Here is a 16487-nt window from a genome sequence, read left to right as displayed (position 1 = left end):
TTGACAACTTTATTCATTTTGAATACAGAAAGAGTCTTACTCTTTCTGTGTTTAGGAGGACATTCAGAAAATCTTACTGCCAGGGGAACAATGCCTGGAAGGGATGAGTAGAAACAGTCTTTTGTCACAATCGTGTATAATTAAGTTTCTTGTAGTTTGCAGTGATACAGCACTTGCTTATGAGCCACCTTGTTTTGACGATAATCAAAAGTCATTATGGAGTTTGGTTTTTTTTCCAGGAGTACCTAAACAAACATCAGAACTGGGTATCAGGGTTGTCCCAGCACACTGGACTGGCCATGGCTACAGAAAGTGTTTTGCACTTTGCAGGCTACAACAGGCAGAACACCACTCTGGGCGTGAGTATCGTTTGTTCCTTTGTGCACCTGCAGAGAGACCTTGACAAATGAGAGGGCTAAAGAGAGACCTCATTGTTGCCTAAAACTTCCTCACAAGGGGCAGCAGAGGGGCAGGCACTGATCTCCTCTCTGCTGACCAGTGACAGGACCTGAGGCAATGTCATGAAGCTGTGTCAGGGGAGGTTTAAGGCTGGGTGTTAGGAAAAGATTCTTCATTCCGAGGGTGGTTGGGCATGGAAACAGGCTCCCCAGGAAAATGGCCACAGCACCAAGACTGACAGAGTTCTTCAAGTGTTTGGATAGTGATCCCAATGGTGTGGTGTGACTGCTGGGTTTGTCCTGTGCAGGGCCAGGAGTTGGCCTCAATGATCCCTGTTGGTCCCTCCCAGCTCAGGATATTCTGTGATCCTGTGTTCATGGAAAAAATATACATACTCCTTACTTGCTTTTGATCTGTCCTGGTACTGTTTTACATAACAGTCCTACTCTCAGATACTATTCTGATTACGAGCATAAGGAAATTTAAAACATATGTGAAGGAATACAAAGATAAAGAGACAAATGGTTTGATATGTTGATACATACTTGATATGGTTTGAGCAGTATAAACACCTTGTTGTGGTCTGGCCATAGGCAACCCAGCTAACTGAAAGACCAACTTGTGTGAAGAAGGACTACTCCAATTTCATGGCTTCTCTTAACTTGCGCAACCGTTATGCAGGGGAGGTAAGTACAGGATTTCTCATGAATGTGGGGTGTCCAGAAGCTCTGGTATCACTTCTCAGGGGATGATGTCCTTCCAACCTTTACTGGTGTGTGGGTCTATGTTACATGAAACATAGCCTCTAAATTCCTTCAGGATAAAGAATATAATTTTCCTAAGTTATTAAACAGATCATTTCACTGTTGGTCTTGCAGATAAAGCTAAAGGTTAGATAAAGCTAAAGATTAGATTGCAGATGAAGCTAAAGATTTGGTAAAGTAGTAACAAAAGATGCCTGTGTTTGTGGAGCTCCCTAATCAGCACATGACCAATACTTAACTGGATTCCTAAAAATACTATTCTCTGTTGAAAACCCCCCTAAATTTTACAGGTTTCTGGAATGATTCAGTTCTCAAATGCCACAGGACGAACATCTGACCTGAATAAAATGATGGTCAAAGAGCTGAATTCTGCTCTTGAATCAAGCAATACTGAATTCTACACCCAGGCCATGTTTAAGTTGACTGCACTGCTAATAAGCAGCAAAGGTAATGAAAACCAAATGGAGTTCTGCTTTCTGACAGTGAATGCCAGGAATAATAAACTACAAAAACTATCCATATACCATCCCAGTTTGCATCAACTTGCTGCAAAACTGTGTTTGAATTTTTTCAATTAAGGTTATATTGGGGAAAAGCCTCCTTCCTTAAACCAGAAGCTATTTATATTAGGAACTGATTATTACCTATGATGCACACCAATTTCATGCTGATATGGAAAGTAGTTGTTCTGTTGGAGAAATCTGAGTGAATGTTTGTTTTCAGACTGTGATCCCCAGCTCCTTCATCATCTGTGTTGGGGACCCCTTCGAATGTTCAATGAACATGGCATGGAAACAGCAATTGCTTGCTGGGAGTGGCTGCTTGCTGCCAAGAATGGAATAGAAGTGCCGGTAGGAAGCGATATAACTACTCATTCTCTGTCCCTTCCAGAGGGAAGAGAGAAGATTTTGAGAGATTCACAGATATTTTGAATCTGTGTCAAGGATGTTTAAATGCACTGTTAATAACTTTTGCCTGCTAGGAATACTCTGTTCCAGTATTACTGGAAGTCAGAGCACCCCCATGAGGTGAATGGTGGGAAACAGACCTTTCTCAACAGCATGGATGTTACAGCAAAAGAAACCTGGTAGAATTCCAGCTGTAGAATTTACTTTGCTGATGAGATGCCTGAGCTGTTAATGAATTGACCTTACACTATCACAAACTATAGAATGGTGTTTTAAAACGAAGAGAAACCAGTGTCCCTGTTCATTAATCAGCCTCTGGTATCTGGTATTGCACCATTACATAAAAACATGGGCTTGCAAATGTCCTAATCCTGTAACAGGCTAAACCAGTTATATTTTGTGAGATGGGGATCAATGTAATACTAATAAAGTAAATCAGCATGGTGTAGTGACAGTCCACACAGCTGAGAAAGCTGCCTCTGGTAATTGCTTTGCTTAGGGAGCACCAAGTAAATTTCACTTGCTGGAGATAATCATGCATCTGAATTTACTTAATTGAGTTTATGTGCAGGTTTCAGTGGTTAACTTCTTAAGCATCAGTTTCATTTTTTTCGACTGGACATTTGGGGAAATGTCTTTGTATCTGGTTGAAGAGAACAGAGAAGCACCCTTGGTTGTTTAGCCCCCTTATTCCTTCTGAGAGCAGGATGAGCAAAACTGAATGATGTGCCATCTTTATGTTGTGCTTGGTCAACCAGAGTGTGTTCAGTGTGCTCAGGGGCCAAACCATGTCCTGCAGGTCACAGGAACCTGGCATGTACTTGTGTCTGCTGGGCTCGCAACCTTTAGTAGAGCAGGAGGATGGACGGCATGGGCTGATCTAACAGTTCAGTCTCCTCAATGAATACAGTGCCTGGTTGCTGCTGCCTTTAGTCTTTCTGTTACTAGCTGAGATTCTGGGGGAGTCCTCTCTTCCTTCTGTGAAAGAAACATTTTATTTTAGGTGGAATGTGTAGACTTGTCTCTGCCTCTCCATCAGCGCTGCAGTGAATTGAATTTAATTGATGCAGTAGGTTCTTGTGTGTGCTGTGGGGAAAGATTGTGCTTTCCACATAAGAGGATGCTCTTGAAACAGGAAGCACTGTCACCTTTCTTTCTGCAGTTCATGAGGGAAATGGCAGGAGCCTGGCAAATGACAGTGGAGCAGAAAGTTGGGCTGTTTTCTGCAGAGCAGAAAGAAGCAGATCCATTAGCAGCCTCAGAGGAGAGCCAGCCACGGCCTTGTCCACCAGAGGTGACCCCACATTACATCTGGATAGAGGTGTGTTTTTCTTCTGAATGTCACACCTGTGGGCAGTCTGTATTTCCTGTTGCTGTGATTTGGGAAAGGACTGGAGTCTTGCTAACAGCCAGGAGAGACATTTTGTTTAGATGAGCATAATCATTGAGGGGGAGAAGGGTGTTTGAAACAGAGAAGTCAGGGGGTGGGGTTTGAAATTCAAAAAGGTCAAAGGAGATATAGTATATCTGTCTCTTCTTCTCAGTTTTTGGTGCAGAGGTTTGAAATAGCCAAATACTGCAGTTCTGACCAAATCGAGATCTTCTCCAGCCTGCTGCAGCGGTCCCTGTCCCTGAACATCGGGGGCGCAAAAGGCAGCTTGAACCGGCACGTGGCAGCCATTGGACCCCGATTTAAGTGAGTGCTTTTGGGTTTTTCCTTCTGGAAAGAAGAAGAATAAACAGAAAGAAGAAATAAGATTATAGGGAGAAGAAATAAGATTATAGAGAGATGGAAGAAAGCAACTAAACATTACATGTTTAACTTGTCCTTGGCTTCATGTGCTGAGGATTGCTTTAAAAGCCTGCAATGATGCAGTCTAAGCTCTGTTTTCAAAGCAGAAGTTGATCACTTCAGCTTGAAAGTAATTTTTTGGTGTTTCAGAAAATTTCACGGGATGATTTCATATAGTGAATTGCCTACATCATGGATCTAGTAATGAATCTAGTCTTTGCTTCATCAGTTATTTTCACTTTTTGGTGACTTGAAGGCTCTCACTTTCTGTGGTTCAGCAGTCACAGCTTTAAAACCACACTGATGATAATGTGAACAGGTTGCCAAGAGCTCTGAAACAGACACTTCTCAGGCTACAGTTACAGTTGTAGTTGTGGTTTACTTGGTGGTATATTGGTCACCATTTTGGGAGAGCCAATATTTCCATTCTCTATTTTGCTCATTAGGTTGCTGACCCTGGGTTTGTCTTTGCTGCATGCTGATGTGGTTCCAAATGCAACTATCCGAAACGTTTTGAGAGAAAAGATTTATTCAACTGCCTTTGATTATTTCAGGTACTCTTTTATTTGAAACAACTCACTGAAAATGTCTTTGTGTTTTTCCTGAACCTTCAGTGATACTTCAAAGCAGCAGCTGTCTTTCTCTTCTAGTGATTTTTTTCTTCCTTTCCTTTTTTACCCACTTTAACAGAAACTTGTCTTGTGCTTTAGTATGGTTCATAAATTGTCTCACAGAGGCTTAGATATTAGTTTCAGATTTTATGTGTGATTTAAAAAGCAGGAATGTTTCTGTTCTTTTCCCTTTTTTCCTTATTTTGAAGTTTATTCAGTGCTCAAGATTATATCTAGATTTATATGGTTTAAAGAACTGCTGTTAGAGTTTGTGTGGCTGAAATACAGTTTCATTGTTTTAAAATACAGCCACACAGAATCTGATTATTTCAACATTTGACACAGGCATAAAAGAAAATTTAATTGATAGGAATGTCTGAATGTGAGGAGGTCAGTCAGTCGTAATATTAACTTTCAAATGAATCCAGGATGCTGACAGACTGCTGCCTTAATTTTCAGTTAAAATTGGAAGTTTGTGCTCTTCAGTCAGATATAATAAATCCATAAAATGTATAAAATGTAGGATAAAATGTAGTGATGTGTGGTCTCATCCTTGTAGATTTTAGTCAGAATAAGAAATACTACTTGATTAGGTTGGTGAGGGTTTTTGACTGCTAGGAGTTTTTTTTCCCCTAATGCATTCAACACGACATTATTTGTGTGATTTCTTCAAGTTGTCCTTCAAAGTTCCCTACACAAGGGGAAAAGAGGCTCCGTGAGGATATCAGCATATTGATCAAGTTTTGGACAGCAATGTTCTCAGACAAAAAGTATCTGACTGCCAGCCAACTTGTGCCACCTGGTGAGTTCCTCTAAGTACTGTTTTAAAAATGTCTGGTTTCTTTGATTGGATTCCACACCAGATCTGTGCTCTGTTCTTAGATAATCAAGACACCAGGAGCAACCTGGATATCAATGTTGGATCTCGGCAGCAGGCTACACAAGGATGGATAAATACTTACCCTTTGTCCAGTGGCATGTCAACCATATCTAAAAAATCAGGTATTTTTTTGAGTGTAACCTGAAATCACCTCAGTTTTTTGATAGAATGTTCAATTCTGTTATGCAGGAGAAATAAGACTGGAAGAGGTCAAGACATATTGAAATCCTGTAATGAAATTTTTTGCTTTGTGGATACATGCCCCTAATGCTTTTTGGGGACAGCAGAGTGACATTAGATCATGGACTGTGTTTTTGTACAGATCTAAAGCTACATACTCTTTCTTTTTAGTAGGCTGTCGTGTTCCTGAAGTGAATGCGCTGCTGGCTACAGTGATACCTCTGTAGCCTGTTGGACTCCATAGATTCAAAGCACACCTGCAAAATGAGTGGCTGCAGAGCAGACTCCCTGCTGCCACTCTAAGTTACAGGTGTCCTGGGGTTATTCAGTTCTGTGTTTGTGTTTCCAGGTGTGGACAGTTTGAAAGTACAGTTTAACCTACTGAACAAAATCCACTTAAATCTTTTTAATCCTTTTCTCCAGGAATGTCCAAGAAGACAAACAGGGGGACACAGCTGCACAAGTACTACATGAAGCGCAGGACATTACTGCTGTCATTGCTGGTGAGTTATCAGGATGGGAAAAATGCATGAATTTCTAAGACCCTCTTATTGTTGCAGGATATATAAACTGAAGTATGTGATTGGGAGTGTTTTGCTTCTTCCAGAAAACCCTTTTTTTTCCTGTTTCCCTCAGGCTACTGAGATTGAACGCTTGATCACATGGTACAATCCACTGTCTTCCCCTGAGCTAGAGTTGGATCAAACTGGAGAGAGTAGTGTAGCAAACTGGAGGTCTAAATACATCAGCCTTAGTGAGAAGCAGTGGAAGGATAATGTGAATCTGGCTTGGAGCATTTCTCCTCATCTTGCTGTGCAGCTGCCTACCAGGTGAGATATTTCAAAAGAAACAACTGATGTAATTACTGCTGCCTTAGAAGTTGAGTGAGTATTTACAGGAAGTACTGATAAGCACTTGCTGCTGGTTGCAGCTTCTCACATACTGTCACAACTGTTTGAGACCTTTGAAAATAACTACATTACTTAATAGACTCATTTGGCTCAGTCACTAATGAAGCCTTTCCTACCATCTGCTCTTTGCCAGCGCTTAGACAGTGTTTGATTCAGAAGAAATCAGGTTTGTTTTTTAATAGCATTCAGGACATTAGCAAGCATGACATTTAAGCAGTGCTAAAAGTAGCTTGGAATGCAGTGTTTTAGCTAGATATTGGCTTGCACTTTAGTGTTACAGGAGAATTAGCATAGTTGGCTCTGGAAGGGAAAGGAAATTCTTTCCCCCTTACAACAATGATAGTTTTTGCCAAGTAGGGTCCTGTACACTGGTTGCTGTAGAATCCCAGACAGAATGCTTCAGCCAAGAATCCACCTAGTGGAAGTGGGCTGAAATACAACTGGTTTATACAAAAGCACTGGATGAGGACTGGATTTCAGAATTCTCTTTCCGCAGCATATTTGATGTGCGTTATTTTGAAGTTGGACTATTTGTTTATTGAGCATATAGTTTTCTGCCTTCTGCTATCCTCATCTTCATAAATAGAAGAAGCCATCAAAATTTTCTAATAATGTTATTGTGTTCCTGGTTATACTTAGGTTTAAGAACACTGAAGCTATTGGAACAGAAGTGACCCGTCTGGTCCGGTTGGACCCAGGAGCTGTTAGTGATGTTCCTGAGGCTATAAAGGTACCTGTGAATATTTTTACTGTTACAGGGCCCCAGGAGGCACATTTTGTTCAGATATATTGGAAAATACAGTCTTGACTTACCACAGGGTATGTTCTAGTGCTACCCATATCTCTGGTAGGAGAGAATGACAGAACAGCTGTGGGAATAGGGTGCTGAGGGGAGAATCACAGCAGTAGGAGGTAGCCAGTTAGCTAATGGTACATTTTGCTTCTGGGTATTCTCACTGTACACAAAATGGCTCAAAATTCATCACTTGCAGTATAGCCAGCATTTCTGTTCCTTGGCATAATAAGTGAAAAGATCATGGGACCAAGCCATGATGAATGCTGCTGCTGAAGTTATTTCAAGTGTAACCTTTTCTGTGGATCCAGAGGCCAAGGCCTGGGAGTGAGGAGGGCTCATCTGCAGAGAGGCACTTTAGTCCTGTGAGGGACCATCTTGTCAGAGCTGCTTTCTGTACATCACCTGTAAAATAGATGACAGGAAAATTGAACCTTTTTTGACCCTTTCAGAATGACTCATCCCTTCTTCTTTCTCCCTGTACAAGAACTTCTGGATTGTGCTTTTAGTAACTTCATTTGGTGTTCTGGGAGGTGAGGTGATTCCAACAGCTAGGTTTCCATGGAAAAAATGCAGTGGAGAAAACAGCCATAATTTTGTAAAAAAAAAAGTTCCATATTTCACTTGCCTTGCTGGAGGGAGCTAGATGACAGCATTACTGTCTGATGTGTAGTACCTATACATCAGTGAGTGCTACAAACCCCTAATGTGTCTGACCTGCTTTTTCAGTACCTGGTTACCTGGCACACAATTGATGCTGATGCACCTGAGCTCAGCCATGTTCTGTGCTGGGCACCCACAGATCCACCAACTGGTCTGTCCTACTTCTCCAGCATGTATCCACCTCACCCTCTGACAGCCCAGTACGGAGTTAAAGTCCTGAGATCTTTCCCTCCGGTAAGAAGAGCTCCAAGAAAGCCTTAACACTCCAGGGGAAGTTACAGCCCTGGTCATTGTGGCTACAAGTTTCATTTGAATGCCATGGAGAGACATGTACTAAATAGGCACAGCATGCTGCAGAATGTGCATGGAGTGGGATGTTCCTTGTAAAACTGGCTGACGTATTTGCAGCTTGCAAATACACTAAGCTGAATTCTTCAGACTGCCCTTCTCAAATTGTCTCTTTTGCCTCTTCTCTCAATGACAAAGTTGTTTCTTCTAAGCTGTTTTTTAGCTCTTCTCAGATTTCTATTGGGACTGTGAAGTACATGACTATTAATTATATTTTTGAAGGGAGTAACTAAACAGAATACTTTGATTTGAGAGAGTTGCATACATAGTTTAAAATAAAGAGGGAATGGGATTTTGTTTATCATCTAACTGAAAAGAACTTTTCTCTGTGTATGTATCTTCCCTTCTGACTACTAGAACAGAACAGTAAAACCCTGCCATCCCTTCTCTTTCAGGATGCCATTTTATTCTACATTCCACAGATTGTTCAGGCACTGCGATATGACAAGGTGAGATTATGAACCAGCTGCATGTGAAGAAAACAGATTTTTAATGCAGCTTTTAGATTTAAAGCAGTAAATAAAAGCAAAATTAAGTGTCTTCTAATCCTGCTTATTATTATCCTACATCTAGGATAATAATTTTAGAAAACTTACTGTCTCTAGAAGCTGGCTGGCTTTGAATATGCCTCTTTTATGAACAGATAAACTTGAGAAAGGCTATGTAGCTCATCTGTCAGGAAAGAGATTTTGTTATGGGAAGCCCCAGGTGAGGATTCTGTTTGAATACAGCTTTTGGAGGTCTGCATGAGACAACCAATAATGAAATTAAATCATTACCCTTAATAATTTTGCTGTGGAGTTAAGCAGAGAAGACACCCAGGAGTGTCTTGTGCTCCATCACATGTATGAAATCAAATCTCAGCCTTATCTTGCAGAAGCTGAAGCAAAGCTTGACGACCAAGTTCAGAGTTCATTAATGTGAGATCATTTGAACTGCCAGCGAAGCAGTGAACTCTGGTCAGTGCTTTATTTTCAGGTGAACATATTCCCATCCCATAGTGTGGGTGACTGACTGTAGTTACTTGAGAAGTCTGCAATGCAGAGCACGAACATCAGACACCTGTCTGTTAATATCAGTCAAACACCTCTGGGAACACCTATAGACTACAAAAGTAGTTGCAGGTAGAGGAAGGGGAGTGTGGCTGCTGGAAGGAATATGATTTTCTTGGACAGTTCAACTTTTTAAGTGTCTTCTTAGTTTCCAGAATTTCAGTGAAACTGTGACAGCAGATGCAGTTCTTGCCACCTAACAGTACAGTCCCTTATGATACTATGTAGATTTCTGGTATTACAGGAACACGCAGCAATGCTAGGGAAGATCAGTGTCCCTGTTATACTGTGCTTTGTACATATACTAGAAGATGCTCTGAGCTCAAAGATACTTGAAATCCAAAAAGATCAGATGGAAAATGGCCTAGAGGTAGGGAAAGGCTGATGAGAATAACAGAATAGGTCAGTAACAAAGCTGAAAACAGTTTTCACTTTACTACCTTTTAAAATACACTGTCAGGTCTTTTTAGCAAAGTGAGTGAGAGTGCAGAGGTCTTCTGTCCATCCATTTAACACTTTCTGGGTTTGAAGAATAGCTGTTAGAAGCAATAATATTGAGTCTGAGAGTTGTAATGAACTTTGATCCTTATTGGTGTGCATATGGTTGCAGATGGGTTACGTTAGGGAATACATCCTGTGGGCAGCTGCCAAATCTCAGCTCTTGGCTCACCAATTCATCTGGAACATGAAAACTAATATCTACCTGGATGAAGAAGGACATCAAAAAGATCGTGAGTACTTTAAAATATAATCTGACTTGACTCCTTTCCTTTTCCCAGTCCAGACTAAATCTTCTTCCTGCTTCTTGCTTGTCAGGAAGAATCCTTTTAGCTGGGAAATTCTCTTTTATTTATAGAGGTAGGGCCCATTCTGCATCAGTGCCTGATCTGAGTCTTTCAAGAGAGACAGGGTGCTGGTTCCCTCAGTACCTTTTTCTGAATACTGTCCAAAGGCTCTTATTTCCATCACCCATATCATTTTACTTTCTGAAATAAGCTTCTGACACAGATGCTTCCTTTTTTTTCACATGCAGCTGACATTGGAGAACTTCTGGAGCAGTTAGTGGAGGAGATAACTGGCTCATTGTCTGGCCCAGCCAAGGAGTTCTACCAACGGGAGTTTGATTTCTTTAATAAAATCACCAATGTTTCAGCCATTATCAAGTAAGTATTGTACTTCAGAAACTGTGCTCTGTTTTTATCAGTTTGAAACAAATTTGAGGCTAGTGTGTAGAGTAATATATAATATGTAGATAATTAAAAGATAATTCATCTTTCTAGGCCATTCCCTAAAGGAGATGAAAGAAAAAAAGCTTGTTTGAGTGCTCTGTCTGAGGTGAAAGTGCAGCCTGGTAAGATGTGATTTAGTCATATAAAATTGTGGGCTTTTGCATTCAACATGATTATTTATTTTCTGCAAGCAAATCTTGGAATCCCTAGAAGTGGCAGCTTGTCAAGATTTCAGTTTTGGTGCTGGTGGCTGTTCTTGTTTGGTTGTTTCTCTCTTGAAAAAAATTCAAATATTTTTGCCTATCCGATAATTTCTATATGGTGCATTAAAACTTATCCAAAAGCAAGTTAGCTAATGCATATCATGGATAAAATAGCAGTGTATGTCTGAAGAGGAAAGATAAATAAACTCTTTTGCTTTCTACCACCTTCATTTTTAAACAGATGTGGTGTTTTTGAGAAGTTTTGTTATCTCAGGAATGAAGCATATCCAGTTCCTTTAATTCTCCCCTTTATTCCATCAGGCATCTCCTTGAAATATCTGAGAGTCTGTTCAAATCTTGAATATGTGTTTTCCCGACCTGAATCTTCTCTTCAAAATGGAGTTTGATGAAAGGTTTTCCTGACCTCTAACAGGTCTCAAACCTTCTACCATGTGTTGGTGGCTGAGGGCACTGCCCAGTGCACTGGGGCTGCTGCCACATTTAATTCAGGACTGTTGTAAAGAGATGTCCTCTCTGTACCTTTCTGTGGTACAGGTTCTGCAGTATTAGCTCAAAACTGTATTTTATTAGTTTCTGGAAATCTCTCACTAATGCAAAGCATGCCACATCCTTCATGGCTCACAGACTGCAATCTCCAGTTTCTCTCTAACATTAATTCAAAACTATGTACTGAAGTTATAGACACTGACATCAGTTATTGTCCAGCTTGCATTGTCTCACTGGCCAGTGGATTTGTTCTCAGCTGTCTGCTTTGTTTTGCAGGCTGTTACTTGCCCAGCAATCCTGAAGCAATTGTTCTGGATATTGACTACAAGTCAGGAACTCCTATGCAGAGGTACCATGCTCTTGTTTTATATATATATATAAATATGCTTGTTAATTAATGATATTCAAGTATTTTTTCTATAAATTTTTGTTTGGCTAATTGCACTTATCGTCCTCTTTGTTTCTATTGTAATTTAGTGCAGCAAAAGCACCTTATCTGGCCAAATTTAAAGTGAAACGATGTGGAGTCAGTGAGCTTGAAAAAGAAGGTTAGTAACTTCAATTTAATCATCGATACTACTCAATTGATAGTCAGCAATTCCATTAAAACTGCTCACTTTTAGTTACCTGTACCATTGCAGAAAAAATTATTTCCATGTTGAACTTTATCTGCCATAGTTCAGCTGAGAAATTAAACTGGACCAAAGGAAGAGAGAAGAAAATTCTGAAAACTTAAATATTTTTTAAAGTCCCAAGAAGAAAGCCACATAGGGCTCTTGAAGAGATTATACCAGTTACTTTAGACTAAAATAGAAATCACTGGCCTTTTCTGGGTTTTTAGATAGTAGCAAAATCCAGGTTTTGGCAGTTTTTCTCTCACAAGACATTTCATGGGAGTCTCCAGCTGACTAGCTCAATGCAGTGCAGGCATTTATCAGGTAAATCACCATCACTGATTTGAGATGTTCTAATTCCAGTAGACAAAGGGAACTGTCTTATGATAATTACCTTGTAAGGCAGAAATATCTGTGCTGCACCTGCAGTAAAATGCTGTGGGTTTGAGTGCAGGGGGCTTGTCATGATAGAAAGTTACTAATTAAAGCCCATGTCTGGGTTCTGCTTGTTTCTCTTGTTGCAGGTCTGCGTTGTCGCTCTGACTCCATCGATGAAAGTGCAGAAGAGGATGAGGATAGTGAGAAAATCTGCTGGCAGGCAGCGATCTTTAAAGTGGGCGATGACTGCAGACAGGTACAAAGCTGTCGGGCTTTGCACTTAGAAGAGACAGATTTGTACCTGATAATACATAAGAAGAAAATAATTTTAGTATAAAAATATTTTTCTTTGGAACTTTGGTTATCTCTGCTAGTTATGGACTGAGAGGGAGAACTGTGTTGTACCCCTAGAGAAATTCTGGTTTGGAAATAAAGGCCATTCTGTCAAGACAGGTTTACCAAGCCTTAAAAATTTTTTTACAGACTTTCTTTTTCAATTGCTCTATTGGTAATATCGTGGTTGTTCCTGAGGTGGGATACTGTACATTGAAGTTTGATTGATTAAGAGGGAATGCTGGTTATTATCCCTGGAGTTATTAGTAGTCCTTTTATCAAAGGGTGATAGGCAGTTCATTCTTAGGTCAGCAGTTAAATCATCAGTGTTGCTTGCTGCCCACTCACACAGCATTTATCAGTTCCCTTTTTGACATCTGCACACCTGCTTAACTTAATGTGCACTTCTGAGTTCTTCAGAGCAAGTTTATAATCCAGTTTATGATCTGTAACCCTTGTAATATTTGTGCAATTTTTTTCTTGTCTGACAGGACATGTTAGCTTTACAAATCATCGATCTCTTCAAGAACATATTTCAGCTGGTAGGCCTGGATCTTTTTGTGTTTCCATATAGAGTGGTGGCCACAGCTCCTGGGGTAAGTGGGCGAATAACTGTAGTGCTATAGAAAATAATTCCTAATTCAAAAATACTTTCTTCCAGCACACATAAAAATTGCATGCTGCAAGGAAGTACTGCCCACATCACTTATGCCAAATATTTGGTTTACCAGCAATAGAAGATGTTTCTTTCCTCTCCTGCTTCCTGCTTTTCTAAAGCTTTTGGCTCTGCAATTTTACTGCTTGCAAATGTTTGGTTTTTTATTTCTGGGACTACATTGTGCAAAGCAGTGGAAAGTCACAGAGCTTATCTTAGTTGCATGGAAATCCTAAAAGAGAGGATATTCTTTTTTAATTAATAAACTAGAAATTCTATATTTGGTGATCTATAGGCTTCCCCACATTACCCAGAGAACCTGTATGATGGCCAAGAGCCATGAACAAAATATATTTGGGAACATGCTTTACAAATCTGTTCCTCTTCTTCCCCTCCAGTGTGGTGTTATTGAGTGCATTCCTGACTGCACATCCCGTGACCAGCTGGGCAGGCAGACAGACTTTGGGATGTATGATTATTTTACAAGGCAATATGGAGACGAGTCTACCCTTGCATTCCAGAAGGTAAAATATCAGTGGGCAAACACAGCAAAATATCAGCTGAAAAATATTCTACCTATAAGAAATAATGACAAATAATTGCATAATGACTACTATAATGCTGTATCTAGTTCCTGATGCTGATAATCCATTTTAAGCTATTAGTGAGTTAGCTAAAGTAATTTCAGCTATAGATGCATGGAGAATGTCACTGGACATCGCTTCAAACTAATCATGAATGGAAAAAAAGCAAAAAAGCTTTGTTCATCTGTCTTTTCTCCTGATGGAGAGTTAATAATTTCTGTAAGTTGTTCTGATTTGTTTTAACTTGTTGTTTGTACAGGCTCGCTATAATTTCATCCGCAGTATGGCTGCCTATAGTCTGCTGCTGTTCCTGCTCCAGATTAAAGACAGGCACAATGGCAACATCATGCTGGACAAACAGGGACACATCATTCATATTGGTCAGTCATATGCACCTCTGAATGTCAGTTACTGCCTTTGCTTTGTGCTCTTAAGTATTGCTGATAACAGACAATAAGCCGTTTCCCCTTTGAGATCCATCTCTATACTGATTTCACTGTTCATGAACACACATGGAAGGTTTTTGTGCCTTTTAAGTTGGCTTAAAAAGTTGGCTTTGTGTGTTGGCTGCTTCTGTGTAAATTTAGCTCTGCAAAGTCCTGTCAGGTTCAGGAAAGTATATACACACATATGTATGGATGACACATGTTTATATACTCATGCATGGATACATGTGTGTATGTGTGTAATTATAGAAATATGTCTTTGCACTCTTTTCATCATTGCAAGGGTGTGAATTGAACTTGACAAGTAAATTTATATAATTGTGTGAGGCTGTAATCTCTGCTTTAGCTTTTCTTTTCTGGAACTGCACAAATATTTCAGCAGTTCATTTGATATCACCATTCTTACATCTGTTCTTATGGTGATGATGCTTTTGTCACTATTTTGTCACTATTTTTACACTTCACTAAAGCTTTTTTCCAGTTGAAGTTAAAATGGTTATAATTAATACATGAAATCTACCTCTCTTGCTTCTGTCAGCTTTAACAGCACACAATTAACCAACAAAGTTTATGAAGCAGTTTACCTTTTGTGCACAGATTTTGGATTCATGTTTGAAAGCTCACCTGGTGGAAACCTGGGCTGGGAGCCTGACATTAAACTGACTGATGAAATGGTGATGATAATGGGAGGGAAAATGGAGGCAACACCATTCAAATGGTTTATGGAGATGTGTGTCAGAGGCTATCTGGCAGTCAGGTAAGTTGTTCTTAGCTGCTCACAGTGAGAATTCTTGCATGCCCAAAGCCAGATGAGAGGATAAATAATAAGAAATGTTGATTTCTTGGGAGTCTGAGCCTGTTGATTGTCCTGGTATATCTTGCAAACTTTGAAACAATGTAATAAGCCTGCTATTTTACAGCTTTACTTTGTGCTATTTTTTCTGACTTCATGTTAAATTTTATATATTCAATTTATAAATATGACATTTCACACATTTCCTCACACAATTTAGCACACTGTTAATACAACAAGAAACTACTGTCTTGTTGTCAAGATCATTTTGTTTCCTTGAGGGGGGAAATAGTCTGGACAAAGTTCTTGTGGCAAAGCAAATGTGTCACTCAAGTAGCAGAGTAATAGCCTGGTAGATAATAAATGTACTGAGCAAGAGGACAGGAAGGAAAAGGGAAGCTGAACTGATATAGCAAAGAATTACCTTTCTGATGCCAAAGAAGTGTTGTTTGCTAAAGCATTACTTTGCATAATCCTTCTTGAGACTTAATCTTGCAGCATTCTGAGTCAGATGACAGTCCAGCATAAAGGAGTGACAATTAAAGTGACAGATTGCAAGAAATGGTGTAGCTTCACCAGCAAATGTAAGAGGATTATCTATGTTGATTTAATTAAAGAAAAAGGTGGGATCCAGCTCATTGAACTCCTCATTTTGTCTGCTTTACCTGCTAAGGCTGCAGGAGTTTGAGTGTTAAGATATTTTTGTCCTGTTTTTCTCTAGGCCTTACATGGATGCTGTGGTCTCACTGGTTACCCTGATGTTGGATACAGGGCTGCCCTGTTTCCGAGGGCAGACAATCAAGCTGTTGAAGTAAGTTAGCAGTAAGTGTGAACTGGAAAATGTTTTTTATTAAAATGTTATGTCATTTATACCAAGTGGTTTCACAAGAAGCAGGTACTTGCAGCAAGTGAAATCATACCTAGTTGAGCTTGTCCAAAGACACATTTGTATTGTGTTCAAAAGAAACCTCACTAATTTTCTCTTATTTGATTGTGATTTTCTGCATATAGACACAGGTTCAGCCCCAACATGACTGAAAGGGAGGCTGCGACTTTCATCATCAAGATCATCCAGAACTGTTTCCTCAGCAACAGGTTTGGCTTCTATGCATGTCTTCTCCCTATGGCTAAAGGAAAGTCATCAGGCTTTGAGCAGAGCTGAAAAGTAGAGTTTTATCAGTCAGTTCCCAAAAATTTTTAAGTCGTTGATACTCTGATAGTGCAGGATAGCAGCTTTGTTTCTGAATGTGCTGCATCTCCTCCATTTTGTGCCGGGAAGGAAGATCTATGTCCAAGATGGTCAAATAGCAAGGCTGGTTAGCCTAAAGAATAAATGTAATAGTTATGTTTTATTCTGCTAGATAATACAGACTTTGTGGATATGTTGGAGAGTCTAGTACAACCTTTTGTGCTTGGGGTCAGCTTGAGACCAGTACCACTCACT

At 39.9% G+C, this 16487-nt stretch overlaps 1 protein-coding gene across 2 annotated transcripts in view; it reads left to right on the top strand.

The window, feature by feature from the left end:
- Nucleotides 1-16487, top strand: part of PI4KA (phosphatidylinositol 4-kinase alpha) — a 54147-nt gene that overhangs the window by 36247 nt on the left and 1413 nt on the right. For both annotated transcript variants that reach the window (XM_005524394.2, XM_014253780.2), the window contains exons 29-54: nt 240-359; nt 993-1085; nt 1454-1610; nt 1887-2014; nt 3234-3392; nt 3616-3767; nt 4310-4417; nt 5149-5276; nt 5357-5476; nt 5958-6037; nt 6171-6364; nt 7085-7175; nt 7968-8135; nt 8645-8698; nt 9912-10032; nt 10335-10464; nt 10582-10652; nt 11517-11589; nt 11718-11788; nt 12379-12488; nt 13057-13161; nt 13619-13744; nt 14064-14184; nt 14848-15007; nt 15765-15854; nt 16055-16138. In XM_005524394.2, the coding sequence (XP_005524451.2) occupies nt 240-359; nt 993-1085; nt 1454-1610; nt 1887-2014; nt 3234-3392; nt 3616-3767; nt 4310-4417; nt 5149-5276; nt 5357-5476; nt 5958-6037; nt 6171-6364; nt 7085-7175; nt 7968-8135; nt 8645-8698; nt 9912-10032; nt 10335-10464; nt 10582-10652; nt 11517-11589; nt 11718-11788; nt 12379-12488; nt 13057-13161; nt 13619-13744; nt 14064-14184; nt 14848-15007; nt 15765-15854; nt 16055-16138 (3014 nt within the window). The remainder of the gene's footprint in view (nt 1-239; nt 360-992; nt 1086-1453; nt 1611-1886; nt 2015-3233; nt 3393-3615; nt 3768-4309; nt 4418-5148; nt 5277-5356; nt 5477-5957; nt 6038-6170; nt 6365-7084; nt 7176-7967; nt 8136-8644; nt 8699-9911; nt 10033-10334; nt 10465-10581; nt 10653-11516; nt 11590-11717; nt 11789-12378; nt 12489-13056; nt 13162-13618; nt 13745-14063; nt 14185-14847; nt 15008-15764; nt 15855-16054; nt 16139-16487) is intronic.

The sequence above is a fragment of the Pseudopodoces humilis genome, chromosome 20 (genome assembly GCF_049639895.1).
Source record: "Pseudopodoces humilis isolate 2021_Gansu_Grassland_sample_001 chromosome 20, ASM4963989v1, whole genome shotgun sequence".
NCBI classification, from domain to species: domain Eukaryota; kingdom Metazoa; phylum Chordata; class Aves; order Passeriformes; family Paridae; genus Pseudopodoces; species Pseudopodoces humilis.
This window is presented reverse-complemented; position numbering and strand designations above follow the sequence as displayed.